A 17,284-nucleotide genomic window follows, 5' to 3' on the forward strand; every position below is an offset into this window, starting at 1 on the left:
AAGCTTTATGTTATTAATTATCTCCAAAGTCTGGCAGCTAGCGAGCCAGTTATATAAAAGGAAGGTTTTGCAAAAAGGTTTTGATTTGCTAGTATAGCTGTTTTGTATGAAATTGGTTTAGGAATTTCTCCATTATGACACATAATGAAAAAATTTCTAAACCACCGAAGGTCGGCGCAATATTTCAATGAACATGACACCAGGGAACCATCACAAAGACAGCCATCATATACCCATCTGCAAGCGACTTGAAAACATCTCATAAAATTAACTCATGGAAAAAAGACATCAATTGGTCTGCCAGAAAACTATCAAATGATATTAGATCTCTACCAGATATGATCAAAACAGTTGAAGTTAGCCATCATTTCTAATCATTACATTTCCATGACAAGCTGAAAATAAGTTGACTCAATTGCTAACCCTCTGCAACAAAAAACAGAACCTGATCATCAAAACAACACTTTTTAGCAGACTAACAAAGACATCTATAAAAGAGAACAGCTTCAATGACTCAGTCTCTTTCTTTCTGCCTGCTCAGGCGTTTTCCTCCACTCGTGGAGCTTCCTCTTTTCCTTCAGTCTATGGAGCCACTCTCTTTTCTCTTTGCTTGTTGAAGTTTTTTTCTCTGTCTGTTGATCCTCTCTTTTTCCTCTGCTTGTAGAGCTTTCTTCTCTCGTCTTTTTGCCCTTGGAGCCACACTCTTTGTCCTCTGTCTACTTAGACGCTCTCCCCTATGCCTGCTGAGGAGCCTCTCTCTCTCTCTCTTTCTCTCTCTTTCTCTCTCTCTCTCCCTTCTGCTGTAAAGTTTCTTTTCTCTGACCACCTTCTGAAACTTTTCACCTATGGACTGCCATGGCTCTTGTTTGACTGTCAAGACTTGCAGCTGTATGGGACTGAGCAAACAAGTATGGATACCCATTCCAGTAAGGTTGTAACGTTATTTAGCTATTTTAACCTTTTGTCATTAATATTAGTGTTTTAGAATTTTGTTAGTTTTGTATTATAATTGTTGTACCTATAAAATAAAGCAGTAACTTTTACTGGCAAAAATCAGTATTGCTTACAATAGCTTAACACCTTCACTAGTACCTGAACCAGTAGTTATCAAACTAGTGCACACAAGCTAAACCAAAGTACAAAAATTAAACATAGTTAAAATAGAATAAGATGAAAAACGTGTAAAAATGTGTAGATTTTGATTAGTTATGCATAACATAATTTCCTCCCCAAACACGCGTGACCGCTGCACTTTTGCAACATGGTAGGCTACGTATTAAAAATATGTAAAAGTACCGTTAGCAATTATCAAATAGCCAACAAATTGTAAAGTAAAAATGCATTTAAATACATATGTGGTTAGCTTTCTGTTATTATTACCAAAAAATTCTGTCTTCTACATGTATATCATGCGACGGCTGGACAGTATTCGCTCGAACGGTTGTGTCAAGGTCGATGTATCTATAGAAACGTAGCTGGAGAGCAATTTAAAAGAACGAACGCAAAATGTAGGTTAGTTCGTACCGTAAAAGCATCTTCTTCGTACGTCTTGTGTTAGCACAGCCCGCACTAATGTAAAGTGCCTGTCTGCATTCTAATATCGAAAAGATTATTGGCCAAAACGATGTTCCGTATTTTGAGCAGTTTAACATCTTTGAAATACCTTTATCCGCGGCGCTGATTGGCTAGAAGACTCTTAGTATAGCCACACACAAACGCGATTTGTGTGTACGCACCCGAGAAAAACCCTTTATCCTCATCGTCGTCGGTATACGTGACTAACCAGTAATATATTTTTGTGGGCATTTTCCTAAGACTTATAACAGCTTTTAGCTTATATTTACAAGCAAAAAAAATACGTGCATGTTAAACTGTTTAACACTATCAGTATTATAATGGAAGCATCAAGTGGTGGTAACCATGTGAAAAAGATCATGACATTTCGTCCTACCTGGGAGGAATTCAAAGACTTCAACAAATACATTGAGTATGTGGAATCACAGGGTGCTCACAAAGCAGGGGTTTGCAAGGTAACTATTAATTGTCGTTTACTTTCAATCGTTGCATCTGCAAATATGCAATGTCAAATAATGCAATGTGCGACCGATCTGAGCTGCATATGCAACAGTAGAAGGTTTTATGTACAGGTAAGCTAATTTTATGAAACAGTCAGTTTGAAACAATTACTAGCTATAAATTTTGCAGGTTTTTTAAATTCATGCTTTAGCTATGTAAGAACAATAACGCCTTAATTTTAAATATCTGGTTTATTGGTTTTTGTTAAATACATGTATATATCTAAACATGATCTCGCAACTGGATTGTTTCAGCATTACCAAACTACTATTTGCCATTCCTTAAATTTTGGGTATATGCTTGCATTGGTTTTATATTTAACTTCTGCACTTTATATCTACTGACAATGATATGATTGCTAGTAAAAGTCATATTTTTATAAGCTTATTGTAAGATAATCATTGCCATAAAATTAGCGTTCATGTTCAACTCCTAATCATATAATTGGAATAAAGCAAGAAACGAACAATTTTCTCGATAACATCTGAATAAGAGAGATAAGCAAGCTACGTGCAATGGAGCAATTGCTGTTGAGATGAAAGTTATTTTGTGTGAAGAATTCTCTCAAAACTTGTGGCCATAAAAACCTTGTTTCTTGCACTAATAAGTGCATTATAGTTTTTGTTTTATGATAAGCAATATCATGGCTACATGTATAGTTTGCACTTGCACATAGCCTACAATTTCATAAAAAATTTTGGAGCCTGCTTTTCCTAAGTTACCTCATTTTACGTCAGAGTATTTGCCTTCAAATAGATTATACCTCCTAAGGAGTGGGTACCCAGGAAGCGAGGATACAAAGATGTAAATCTTATCATACCAGCACCTATTCAGCAGGTGGTGCATGGCAAACAAGGTCTGTACACACAACTGAATGTGCAGAAAAAGCCCATTGCTTTGGATGAATTTCAAAGACTAACAGAACGACCTGCGTAGGTTGCATTCGAATTGTTTTGGTATTATAATATACTTTTTCTTGGCTTAGTGACTTATTGGATTTCTAATTGTTGTATAGATTTGTAGCTTCAACTCTTTTATACTGATGTACTTGGTTTGAATTGATAAATAGATTGAATTAATTATCTACTCAAACAGGCTTTTGGATCCAAATCAGTTGCTTATTGCTTTTATTTTTATCTTGGAGAGTTTGTTCTCAGAGGTTGGTAAGTCGGTTTTAAAAACAAACTACCCGGAGTAGTCTAATAGCATTGTGTGACATGGGCTTCTTCGCTAGCTGCAGGATTATCAGAGATGAGAGGATATCTACCAGTCTCTTAATCATATGTATACTCTGCTGCCTTAGTTGATGTAGCTACAAAGTTCCAACAAGTGTAAAACTGTGTTTGCATTCATTTTGTTTTTATTGTCTCGAGAGATATAAAATGTTTGAGGAGATAATCAGTTATAGAATAATCATAGTAAATTCATTCAAGATGAACTAGTTATTAGTAGTTGTAGTAAATGCATTCATAATCATTGTAAGTGTCTGATGTGATGCTTGTAACATAGGAATTCTTGATAGAATATTAATCATGGATCAATCGTTTGAGGTCCCGGATTAATCAAGGTAATTTTTAGAAAGCATTAGCGGTACTTTTAATCATTCGCAGATATAAGACTCCGCCGCACACTGATGATGATGATTTGGAAAGGCGTTATTGGAAGAATATAACTTTTGTCAACCCTATTTATGGAGCAGACGTTTCAGGCTCGCTGACTGACCGTGATCAAGACTACTGGAATATTCAGCGTTTGGGCAGCATCCTTGACTGTCTGACAGAGGACTACGGAATATCAATAGAGGGTATGTTTGTTCAGTGTTCATCTGTTTGTATCTTTATTATCAATTTATTTTATTGGTTATTGTTGAGCTTGAATAAATTTATTAGGAGTGAACACAGCCTACTTGTACTTTGGTATGTGGAAGACAACTTTCGCGTGGCATACTGAAGATATGGACCTGTACAGCATCAACTACGTACACTATGGGGCTCCTAAAAGGTGGTACGCAGTACCACCAGAACATGGCCGTCGTTTTGAAAGACTGGCTGCTGGTATGTATAAATATCCCCTTGAGGTAAATAGGTGAGGGATGTATGAACTGGGTGACAATTACTGGTGACAGTTTTTTGGCCACTGTCCTTGACAAAAGTTTAGTTTAAAATGTCCATTTTGCTAACATTGATGTTGTCAATTGCACTTCATAAGGTCAGCCTTTATTAATTGACTCCATAGTCTTTCTTTTAAGGGTTGGAGATACCAGTATAATAGCTGTAGTGGCCTTCAGAGAACCGTGTCAAGGTTGGCTCCGTGGTTTTGCAGGATATCATAAATATGTGCTTTTAGCTTTTCCATTTTTAGTTTTATCATTTATGGAAATATTTTGATATTAAAAATTGCTAATTGGGCCATATATGTTGCTTTGCAATGAGACGACTTCTTGAGCGATATTTTCTCAATATGATCAGTCTTTAATATCGTACCAATCATCTTCATCAGGTTCTCATGATGTTTGCTGGTAAGTTGTTAGTTCTAGCTGTTTTTCATAGATCTTCTAGTATTGCTCTTTTTTAATCAAATTTGTCTCATGGCCATGATGATCTGTTTCTTTCGTAGTGATTTCTTTTGATACTAGACAAAGGATATAGGTTAAACTTTAGCAGCCTGCAAATGCTAGGTAATGCTCAGGAAAGTTCACTCCACTGAGTCTATAGATATCGCTGCAACACCTCGACAAGCTCCAAACATATTTCTTTTTTTCCAGGTTTTTTCTCAGAGAATTCGGAAACATGTCCAGCATTTCTCAGACACAAGATGTCGCTAATTTCTCCGACAATACTCAAACGTTATTCAATCCCGTGTGATACGATTGTGCAGAGAGCCGGTGAGATAATGATAACCTTTCCCTATGGTTACCACTCTGGCTTTAATCATGGCTTCAACTGCGCTGAATCTACCAACTTTGCAAGTCGTCGTTGGATCGAGTACGGCAAGCGGTGTGCCCAGGTAGATCGTCGTCTGTTATGATGCCTTTTCAGCATGCTTTCAGTAGTTTGTATATCTAAAACACTCTTTATTCTACTTACTGTTGTTTCTGTACTTTCAGGTCATAATGTAAATAAATATAGATGAATTATTACCAGCTTCCTTTTTTAAAACCAGTATTAAAGCTTTTTGTTAGTTTTCAATCAGAGCATCAATTTAAAGCCTGAAGTATTTGAAAGTTGATAGTTAAAAGCAGCTAAATGCGACGCTGTGAAGTAAAACGAACAATTCCTTTAATTTTGTATACAAATGTGATTCTATAGAATAGTTTGTATTTTCTTTTCTGTTTCAGTGCTTCTGTCGTAAGGATGGTGTCCGGATTGACATGGGCCCTTTTGTTAGAAAGTTTCAGCCTGCCCTGCATGACTTATGGAAGGCGGGCAAAGACTACGCCCCTCATCCTGAGGATGACCGAAGTAAACTCTACAACCATCACCACAAGTGAGTGACATGTGTTTTATTCCGAGTCTTAACTCATTCGCACCCGATGCGAGTTAACTCGTGGATTTATGACCTTGCTAGGCACCCAACGCGAGTTATCTCGCCTCTAAACTTCACCTACTCTTTGTATCGTTATTTGTAAATTATAGAACCCAATTTTTGATTGAAAAGAAAAATTTCTGGCCAATCAGAAAAATTTACAAATATGCCTCATTGATACCTCTGGCAAAAGTTGTAACTAAAATATTAGACCCATATCGACGTCTGACTAAACCGGAAATCATCGCGGTGACTGTAGATTTTATCGTTCGCGATCAATTTTTTTCATCTTCAGAAGTGAATATGCTGATTCAGAAGTGGTAAAACAGTGCAAAACTGCAGAAATCAAATTAAAACATTATTTTTGTTGTTTTAAGGTTTTCATTAATTTTTAATTTTTGCCAATTTGAATCGTTATGCTCGAATCAAAATGCACTTTTTAGGCAGCCAGCAGTAGTCAGTCTAAGTTATCATTCACTTTCGATAGGATCATATTGATTCTTAGAGCTGTCTATGAAGTCTGAAAAGTTAAGAACAGAGTTATTGAACATATTTTCATTATTTGAAACATGTTTATGACAGTTTATTTGAGTTATATTGACATGTAGATTAGCTATGCTTTGGTTTGAAGGATACTCGTGAGGAAAAGTTCGAAGTTAGAGTTTCATGATTTTCATGTTCATGACTACTGTATATGTATAAATAATATTCATAACTGTGTATTGTATGTAATAAATAAGTAATTTTAGTCAAACTTCGTATATTTTGCAATTTTTATGGTGCAAGTCTAACTTTGTTTCAGCAAATAACAATTTTTTCAAAATCAGGACTTTTCTGAAACTACCTTCATTGAGACACAGATCTACATGAAAGGGATATGAGTTGTCTATATGAATGTAATATCATTTGAAAGAGGAGACTTGACTGGTTCTTGTGAAACATGAATGAGTAAATTATCTCAAGTCTGTCTCTTGTAGTAGTAATTTGAATTATGGCAACTTTCTGAAAAATAAGCGGTATTTGGGGCTAATCGCCTGGAAGTTAGTCAGGTGCGAATGAGTTAAGGTGTGCATTTTAATGAAATATACATCTAACTACTGATTGTTTTTGTCTATTTTGTTTAATTTGCTTTGTATAGCTGCAACACATTTGTGTTGGTGTCTGATGTGCGTTAGTGCAATGTGATCTATATTGAGGGTGGGGTTATTATTATATATTCTCTCTAATCTGTACGCAAAGCAGGATTGAAACTTGGAATGTTCAAAGCATTCATCGAGCTTTTCCGTCTTGAATAGTGTATTGTAGAGCCTGATTGTGTACATTTCCTTATGGTAATGATGGTATTCTGTTTCATATAGCAAAGTAGATCAGAATAGCTAAATTCTTTGCCTCATTAGAAAAAAGCTTAGACATGATCACTACGGATGCTGTTGCAGTGATAGCTACAGTGCATGACACTGTTGGTATATTGACAGGAGCTTTGAAAGTGAAGAAAACAATAACATTTATTTTTCTGGAATTCTTCCATTTTACCCAATAATATATCTAGTGTGAGTAACTAGTGCTACATAAAGCACTCATCAGCTACGCTTTGCGCATTTCACAACATTTTTTTCTGTGTGACAAGTACTTTTACGTATATATTAGCTTGCTGGACACTAATATTCCTTCTCTAAAGAGTTGTCCTCTCTTAGTCAACAAGGTGTGGATAACTGCTCGCAAGTCAAGTTTTTTTAAGCAAAATTTGCAGTTTATTTGCGGACTGGCTGATTCAAGGCATTGTTTTACTCTGAGCGTATTTTTAGAAGAAAAACTGTGTTTATTTTGAGTCCTTTTCAACATCCATTTAGTGAGATCGTGAGTTCAACAAGCCCGAGCAAGAGGGTTGTGGTAGCAGGCAAAAAGCATGCACTTGGAGGAGCTGCGCATGCAAAGCTTTCTCAGAAGAAGCATCGTAAGTCGAGCGCATCTACAGATGAGCAAGATACAACTGACAAGGAACCTCAGTCTTTGGGTCGGTAAAGCATTTTACATTTAGCTTCAGTGTCACTTGTATCTCCAACTTTTTGCTTATTGTAATGTTTCTACAGTCTAACTACACACAGCATTTTGGTTAGGTTATTCAAAGGGGAATATAAAATATCAAAAAACTTTGTTGTGAAACGCTCACACGGAATGAATACTTAAGGTTTAATGTGAATAATATTTTGCCATTTCAAGCCAGGATCTAGGGAAGCATTTTGACCTCCAACAGAAAAGCATGTCGATTCCATAATGTATTCAATTGTTCAAAAGTTTCTGCAAATCGATTTGTGGCTAAACGTTCCAAGTTCATTCTCATTTAGCTTATGAGATCAGAGTTATGAATTGGGCTCTGCCTTCTGCCAGTCAACCTCGGTAACCATGATGGAATAAACCCAAAACCAGTTTAAACCTAACGTTGATTTATGGTCAATGCCGAGTTTGTTTTCAGGTCAATCATAAAACTTGAAATAAACGGGTAAAAACAGGCATTGGCCATCAGCGAATATTATATCAGTAAAATGTAACTCCATAGCTGGATGGGGCCTATTAAAATCTATGCATATATGTGAAGTCTCTAAGTGGCTGTCGCGTTATATTTTTAGATGCTTTGTTGAGATGACTAAGCAATTTATGTGTGTGCGTTATGTCTGTCATTGTTGAACTAGCCTGCACTGCAGATAAACAATCTGATACTAAATGCTGGTATGAAGTCTCAATATCTCATAATTTATCATCAGCTGACGCAAAAGTCTCTGGCTCAGACATGGATGAACCCACAGACGTCTCAGATGCCCCTACAGATTTATCAGACGCCTTGACAGATGTAGAAGTGGAAACGTGCTCACAAAAACTATCTAATGAAGTGAGTATGCATGCAGACACAGCAAGTAGCTCACTTGTGAAAACTCATGTACTGCCTTTTACTACGAGTTCAAATGATGTTGATGAGCCAGTCAGTAGCATTGAGCATTCGATGGAGGGCGAAGATTCTAGCAGCATAACAGATGTGGAGCCAGATGGATTAAAAGGTGTAACAAGCACTGGGTCATCGGTGAAAGACTTGCTTACGGTAGCAGATACAGAACTCATGACCACTGAAAGTTGTTTCAAACAAACAGATGAGCATTCTCTGGAATCGGATTGTGCTCGTGCCGCCTTTGGATGTAAAAGACCAAATCTTAAAATTACCAAAACGTATGGAAAACAAAAGTATCTCACTTCCACTGAATCTGATTTTCAACATATCGATGAAGTTGGCTGTAATAGTCAGAGATATGATGAACACAATGGAGGCGCAACTGTTGATGATGAGGCACATCTCGAAGAAACTATGGTTAGTTCTGTAGAAGGGTATACTTTCGTTGGCAACACTCTTATTGTAAATGACTACCAAGATGGGCAGGAAGATTACAACACTGAGCTGTTAAATACTGTACAGAACTTTAACCACTATGTCTCCAGTAGAACATGTAGTCCTGAAGGGCCTTCTAGTTTTGTAGAGTCACCAGAGGCGGTCGAATACACCGATCTTGATATTCCTCAAGCCATGTATGAAGATATAAGTGATGGAGAGGAGTGCGTGCATGAGCCAACCACTACTGATTCACAAATGGGTCAGCAACTTAGTGGTTGGTGCGACCCTTGGGAAAATGGAGCATCAGTGGAAAGCTCGGATGGGCTCGAGGGAGTGCATTACAACATGCTCAACCATGTGAGTGATATTAGGGATAATTCTGTTGGCAAAGCGTACCTGACTGGTTTGACCTCCCCACAAGCAGAACCTTTAGTGACCACAACTCCAGAAGAAAAGCCTTATGAGTCGCTGCCATCAATGTCAGCTTTTCAAGTTACTGTGCCAACCGCTGCTGGAGATGGGCCTTTCCCGCGTTCACCTTTGTCAGCCGATCAATTTACTCATATGCCCATATCTTGCTCCTTGCCAACAACTCCTGACTCCGGCTTTTTAGCAAAATCGTCTTTCGATGATCATCCGCCGGAACTTAACCGTGCAATCAACTCATTGGCCACAGAGATTGGTGGACCCTCCTATGCAATGGAATTCTGCAACTTAGAGCCATCCGTGCAATGCGACTATTTCAGTAGAAACGGTGTGACAGGATACAATTCTGAAGGCATGAGCACGAGCTACAGCTGGCAAGGTGAGGTGGAAATGCAGCTGCCATTGTTAGCTTATCCTCCGGCAAATGGCACATATCCAGTTCAAGCTCAGCATAGATATAGCTCCAATTATAGCAGGTATTTGCCATATCCTATAATGAGACCACATCAGGTGATGGGCTCTTCTTGTCTGGGCTACCCGTCAGTGAGATACTACCCTATCCAGCACCATTGTTATGCAAGCGCAAATGGTTTTTTGGGGAACATGAGGCGGCCTATGTTCCCTTCTGCTTGCCATCGGAACTGTTACGATAACCATCAATGGCATTACCATAGTAATAATAGTCAGCAATTTGGTTATACGAGTGATTTGTATAGAGGATACGCATTGAGCAGTCATCATGCAGGATCCTACCACCATGCCATGCCAGACCATACTGCTCACATTCAAATGACACGGTCTGGTGCCACTATTGGAAATGACAGTTCTACATCTCTCTACAAGCCGTTGACAGAGGACATCACTCCTGTTGCATCATGCATTGATCTAACTGATTCTGCTCGGAATACGCCGTCTGACAATAGCAATTGTGCAGCTGTTACCGTAACCATGCCAGGTAATTCTGAGTCAGATGCAGATGTTACTCAAGTCGTTTTGTCATCAAATAATGCAGTGTCTACCGCGTCACAGCCGTCTCATCTTCAGCAGAAAACATCGTTGCTGAAGTTGGCATTATTGGCTGATGATACCGAGGTATGTGCTGAACCTTGGCAGCAAAAACATATTAATGATCGAGATGAAGCAGAGGATGACGAGCAGGTGTGTTTGGTCACACACGCAGATGATCCACCGTACTCCAGCGATGCTGCCTCTGATGATTTGGACAGTACAGATGATTGTGGCTGTAGTATCTACCAGAACGGCAGCAATAGTGGCACGGTAGTCTGTAGCTTGGCTTCTCTAACACGTTCTATGTTGATTTAATCAATAACGCTCTGATCAGCTTAGCACTCGGCCAATTTTACTAGCTACTCATATTGGTTTAAAATCTTATTTGTTCTGTGTTATGAGTTTTGCTTATACAAAATCTCCTTATCCAGTTTGCTTGATAGTAACATTAGGGTGAGCCTTGTGCCTATATTCTAGAATTTCGGTTAAATTTGAAAAAGCATGCATGAAAAATAGACACATATGTCAGTCATTAATCCTACAGTTATTCATGTGTTTAGTAATCCCAGCATGTAGTTGTGTTCAAGAGGCAGAATGTGCCATTTTTGCTAAATCATTATTAAACCGTTGGTTACTGGTTCACTTATGCTCTGTTTGAAGTGTGTACTAAATAGGTCTACATTCATTCATCATTTTTACTTGTTTTAGACTGCATCAGCATGTAGTGATTCACCCACTCGTACGAAAACCTGCAAATCTAAGAAGCACAAAAGTGGTAAGATTGCAACTTGTTGTTATTATTATTATACAATTACACCTGTTTCTGACATGGGCTGCAATAATTTATATAAAGAAGTTAGGAAATTAAAAATATTTCGGCCCAATTCAGGTATAGCAGAATATCATCTATGCATTAAAAGTAGTTTTTCCTTGTAATATATTCGTGTTTGTTTTGTATAAAGAGAAAATTTGGATGAGTTCCAACTATATATATATATATGTATATATATATATACATATATACATATATATATATGTACATGTATATATACATGTATATATATATGTGAATGTGTATATATATGTGAATATAAATATATATAATGTATACCTCCTATAACGTAAATTCCAGATGATGTAAAAAGTTTATGCAAAGTTTTTGCTTCATACTCTATAAAAAATTGTTATAATGTAAAGTGTCAAGTAGGGGCAACTTCTCAAATTCGATTTGAATAATAATATATCTTGCCACAGTTGTGAGAAAAACGACATACATATAGCATTGCATCTATTATGCATACAACTTTCATGACATTTAAGTTCGTCGTGATAGATCTTCAGATGCGTCGACAAAACAGAGAATAGGTAGCTGCGTAATTGTTAATGAATACTTGAAGGCGATGAATTGGTGATGGTATCACATCGTCGGTCTACCAATCTGAATGTCACGAGTTGGGAGTATTGCCGAAAATTATCATTTATTTTAACATTGACACCTGGGTACAAATAGACGACGAACAGACAAGTTGCTCCAGCATGCAGGACAATTATAAATTTTTCTATAAAAGTTTACTCCTGATTAAATCTAATCACTTTGTAATAATTTTTGAAAATGCATAGACATCGCCAATGTCATCCCATTAAATGATTAAAAGAAGATAAATATTGAAATTATAAGCCAACATTCACTGAAATTCACCGATGTTTTTCAACCTCGGTGCCAGCTTGTGAGCTCATACCTGACATTCCTGGTTGTCATATCATATCATGTGTCATATTCATTTTTTCATGAGACTTGGAAGTCCTCAAGTTTCTGCCACTATCAGTCGCTGCCAATTTTTGTCACTATCATTCGCTGCCAGATCTACGCATGTCATTACGACTTTAAAATTGACTCTGCACGTTGATACAGTTTTATTATAAGGCTGATTTGTGGGTAAATATTTATCATGCATGTCTTGTAATTACTGGCTCAAATACTCCCCACATTGCAACCTATAAACTTTCTGCTTGCTTTGTTGTTGCCGCTGCTGCTTTCTACCCCAGCCCGAAGGACTTATCCATAACTTATTGATGGCTTTATGTATTTTTTGTAGATGATTCGAGTATTATTAAAATCAATCAGCCTTGGGCAAAATCTCTAAACAGACTCTGGAAATTTAATAAAATCGATTTTGATGCTGAGAAACGATACAACTACAAGATGAGTCGGAGGGCCCCATTTTGTGCTGTCTGCAGTGTGCTAAGCCATGAAGAGAGTGTAAGCACTGTGCTAGTCATTCATATAGTATAAACAATGTGCTAGTCATTCATATAGTATAAACAATTGAGATTACGTAAGGATTCTCATTCATCCATATCTATTCCATGTATCTATTCATCCAGTCTATCACTGGTGTTACATGCTATGAACTTTTGAGCTTCGAAGTTGTGGTTTTAATCGAAGTTGTGGTTTTAATCGTAGGAATGAAGAGGATGTATTTACATGATACGCAGGAGTGGTTGCACAACTCCCAATTGTTCGTAGCTGTCGAGTTCACATGCTACGAAGACATTGTCGCACAAATCCTCGTTTTTTATATTAGTCTGTTGCGCTTTTATCTACAACAGGGCGCATGTTTTATATCGTGGCTGACAATCCTAAAATGCGTCTAAGGTCAAGTGTCAATGTCAAAGCATGTAGGGAATTTTTCATTCAAATTCGGAGTTGATATTTTTATTTTGGAGATAATATTTTTAAAATATGTGTGTTAAAACAGAGCTGCATAGAGATGCTGTAAAGACGTCCCCAATGAAGACCATTTTAAACCATTTACATGCTACGAAGATGAAAAATACGACAAAAATTCGTAGCATGTAACGCTAGTGTATGACATGATGCAACTGTTTATGTTGTTTATGTTTTTCTTTTAGCGTATCTACTTAACTGTTAGATAGGATGTCTTTACATGTCTACAGAAGTTGCTTGTTTTAGCAGGCTGGAAAACCAGTCAAGTCACGAACTCCTCCAACCACAATTCCACTCTTACCTCAGTCTTGTTTCATGTCAATAGAAATGGGCCAGCTCCCCAAACTCAGCACCAAGCCTCGTGTATTGCTCATATGCAAAGACTGCAATGTTTGTGTACACGACAGTAAGTCGAAGTTATCTCTATCTGCAGAATTGTCTTTTTGCTGGATGCAATGAATATTGCACCGTTTATCACAGAAAATTCCAAATCAAATATTTTATTTTTGTATAAATGAGGTTATTGTTCTTTCTTTAGCTATATAGTTGCACTACATTGCTATCTGGTCAAACATATTGTAGGCGTGTTGAATTAAACATACTTTTTTATCATTTGTATCGTGTATTTGTATAAAGCTTTTTTATGGTAAAGATAGCTCGTAGAAAGACTTCAGTTTCTCCGTTAGTATGTTATAAATTAGTTTGTTATGCCTGTAGTCGTCTTACACCGGTAGTGGTCTTATGCCGGTAGTTGTCTTACGCCGGTAGTTGTATTATTCCGGTAGTTGTCTTATGCCGGTAGTTGTCTTATGCCGGTAGTTGTCTTATGCCGGTAGTTGTCTTATGCCGGTAGTTGTCTTATGCCAGTAATTGTCTTATGCCAGTAGTTTTCCTATGCCGATAGCTGGTTTGCGAATAGCTCAATTGTGGCATTGTTGTCTTGCAACACTTGTTTGTTTGCAGCTTGCTATGGAGTGAAGTTCCTACCCAATGGGCCGATGAACTGGCAATGCAGTAGGTGTGTGCTCGGGTGTGTCTCAGCTGAGTGTGTTCTATGCTGCCTGAGGGGCGGGGCTCTCAAACACACTTCAGACGATAAATGGGCCCATATAGTCTGCGCTATAGCTAACTCCGAAGTCTCATTTAGGTGGGACAATGCACGTGAGCCCATCATTCTCACTAATATCAGCAAGTCGAGGGGCACACTGGTTAGTCTACACATTCATTTACATGCCAATCTCATCTAATGATATTTCGGCTGCACCCAATTGTGTTACAGCGAAACAGCTTGGTTGACAGCCCAACATAACATTGACTATAGCTAACTTCGTTTTTTTATTAAAGATTATCTGTTAGAGATTTACATGCAATCATAGACCTTTTGCAAAAAATTAATGCGCCATAACCATAATTCTTTATATGTGGCTATAGAATCCAGTCTAATCATGAGCTTTATATTTTAGAAGAACTCAGTTCCTGTGGGTTTGTTCCAGCATGATTTGCAGTACATTGAATCTTTGAATATTTGTAGAAATGCTGTTATTGTGGCTCTGTGACGCATGTGAATGGAAAAGACAGGTATGGCAAGTGTGTGCAATGTTCCACAGGACAGTGCAGCAAGGCTTTCCACCTGACGTGTGCTCAGGCTGCGGGACTGAAGATAGACATCGGTACAGGACCATTGCGACTACATATTACATGCTACAAACACTCCGATAGTTCACGCAGGGTATGTGTCTAGTAACCTGCATTATATATATATATAGTACCAGCTGGTAAATGTAGGGTCTTCATTATAGCATCATTGATTAGATAGTCAGTACTCATGCCACGACACCAGGCCATTGAAATACCGAACAACGGCATGATACAGGTTGAATTTTGATTATACAATGAAAATCCATTCATTATCTGTACAAGCCATTACTCTTGGTAGCTTGTTACTGGAACAACTAGATCTGAATGCAACTTTAGCTTCATCACAATTAGAATTACAAATCTTAATGTGAATGAAAAGTCTGTCTAATACATGCAGTAATTTGAGATTTGCACGCCTCTTGCTTGGTCTATAAACTTATTTCATCAATGACATCATATTTTCTACATGAGCCACTAGACATAACATCCAAACATTGTGTTTCATTGCTTTGGATCTTGTCGCTCTTCCTTTACTTGATTGTTGTTCCGTAATTTATTTTGTGTTGAATTAAGCCTGTTTAAAAAATGTTATATTCAAATCTAACCTTTTGTTTATTAAAAGCTGTTGCTAGTAAAAATGCCAATGTTTACGTGTCTGTTATTGTCAGAATTTGGAAAAGACTAATTCATTGGTTAAGCATACAACTAATACTTTTGAAGAAATGATTGACAAGTGGCTAATGCCATTTTGCTGAACTCTGAAGTAGTTTAGAGTTTTTTAAATTCATGGAAAGTCTAAGAATGGGAAAAATCGCTAAATTTATTTGTGACTGATGAACATCTTCCAATGTAATCGGTTATTGCTTGCATCTTCAAACAATGGTATTGGATTCCCTGTCCCTTTATTTTCCTGCACTTAAAAGAATATGATTTTCAATGCCGCTTTGTTTTTAGCATGAGGAGCAGGCCACTCGTCCCGCACTGGAGTTGAAGGATGAAGTCTATGCCAAGTACAAGAACGGGAGATACTACAAAGGAGAGCTGCTAGATATATGCACCCAAATCTACTATTGCGTTCTGTTTGAAGACAACTCGTCAAGCAAGGATCTTTACCCCCAAGATATTTTGGTCAGTGCCAATGCTTATAAATTTCACAGAGTTGATAGAATCATCTGAGTGAGTAGTGCATGTATTTATACAATCTTATTTTATGATCATGAAAGAAATATTCATTTGATATTTTAGAACTATCCACCTGGAGATGTGCCACCTCTTGGCGCTCGGGTCAGTGTAAAATGGACAGATGGCTTGATATACCAGGGATTCTCTCAAGGCACGCGGACAGTTCAGCTCTACACAGTAAGCTCCTTTAGATTTTGAATCAAAAACCCTGAAGCACCAGTCTGTCTTTGATACAACATCTGATAGTTTACAGGTTGTGTACCGAGTCTCACAATACAAAGTGTCATACCAGTTAGGTTTCCTGTTGCTCCTAAACAGGTTCTATTAAACACGCTGCCACTACCATTGACAAGTGCTTCAAGTGTTCCAGATTCTTCATGTTTATTACATTCTTTATTAATTTTAGGTTCTATTGGAAAATGGTTCAGAGGTACAGCTAGAGAAGGAGCATGTTTACTCCATACATGAGCAACTGCCTACTCATGTGCAGAAAAAATTGGTATGCAGTAACTTTCAGAATTGGTGATGCGGGAGCAGATAGTTCCTCAGTTCTGTGAATTTTTTACCATTGCCTCTGAAAATTCTAGTGTGGTAACCTTTGTTGCTGTCCGAGATGTTTTAAGCACAGGCAAGTTTAACATTTTATTACAAATGCCTTTTCTTTAGAAGACTACAACACTTTTGCGCTTGTGTGGGAACCGACCTTGCTTTTTCGGGTCTTGTAAAAATCTAAAGGGCTACGACATCAGCAGCTTGGCAAAGGAAAAATAGGAGCATGATAAATATCATGTAACAACGCGCTCATGTCGAATCATTCACACTTTGCTAGTTCTGTATTGAAATCATGCTGATATTTGAGTCCTGACTCTTGCAGTCATGCGCGACTGAGATGAAGAATGATGTATTCTATAGGAAGGATAAAGATTTGATAACAAAGACGAGGACCCGCGGTGTGCAGGTCAATTACAATTATAAATGGGACACCATGTGATATGTGTGTAGATGACTCGGAGTGTACCAAACCAAACTGGCGCACTCGTATTGAGAAGTGTATGGGTTTTGATACAGCAGGAGATAATAATGGACGAAAGAGCGCCAGCTCATTCAATCGTAGCAAGACTATAATAGGTAATGCTTTGTAATTAATATTGGGCACGCAATCATGCTTCTCTGTACTTTTTCAATGAATGTAAAAATTACTATTTATTATTTCTTGCTACATTATAGTTCACTTGTTCAATTCCTAACAGACAATTGGTCTAGAATCTCTTGATTTATTTCCATTGTTCACATGATTCTAGATATGCGCTACCCGTTGCACC

General features: G+C 37.7%; 1 protein-coding gene across 3 annotated transcripts; it reads left to right on the forward strand.

Moving 5' to 3' along the window:
• The first annotated feature begins 1,773 nt into the window (after positions 1-1,773).
• Positions 1,774-17,174, forward strand: LOC137385926 (lysine-specific demethylase 4A-like). Of its 3 annotated transcripts, none has more exons than XM_068072544.1 (17): positions 1,774-2,030; positions 2,833-3,008; positions 3,687-3,880; positions 3,966-4,130; positions 4,841-5,082; positions 5,414-5,562; positions 7,452-7,615; positions 8,364-8,488; positions 11,123-11,189; positions 12,511-12,674; positions 13,389-13,548; positions 14,106-14,350; positions 14,674-14,871; positions 15,735-15,908; positions 16,026-16,139; positions 16,369-16,461; positions 16,837-17,174. In XM_068072544.1, exons 1-17 carry the CDS (start codon positions 1,896-1,898, stop codon positions 16,951-16,953), a joined length of 2,682 nt encoding a protein of 893 aa, XP_067928645.1. In that variant the 5' UTR covers positions 1,774-1,895; the 3' UTR covers positions 16,954-17,174. The 3 variants fall into 3 exon arrangements, with proteins under 3 accessions (XP_067928645.1, XP_067928647.1, XP_067928646.1); XM_068072546.1 differs by having other exon boundaries at positions 16,875-17,174; XM_068072545.1 differs by having other exon boundaries at positions 13,392-13,548.
• The last annotated feature ends 110 nt before the right edge of the window (positions 17,175-17,284 follow it).

The sequence above is a fragment of the Watersipora subatra genome, chromosome 1 (assembly GCF_963576615.1).
Source record: "Watersipora subatra chromosome 1, tzWatSuba1.1, whole genome shotgun sequence".
NCBI lineage: Eukaryota > Metazoa > Bryozoa > Gymnolaemata > Cheilostomatida > Watersiporidae > Watersipora > Watersipora subatra.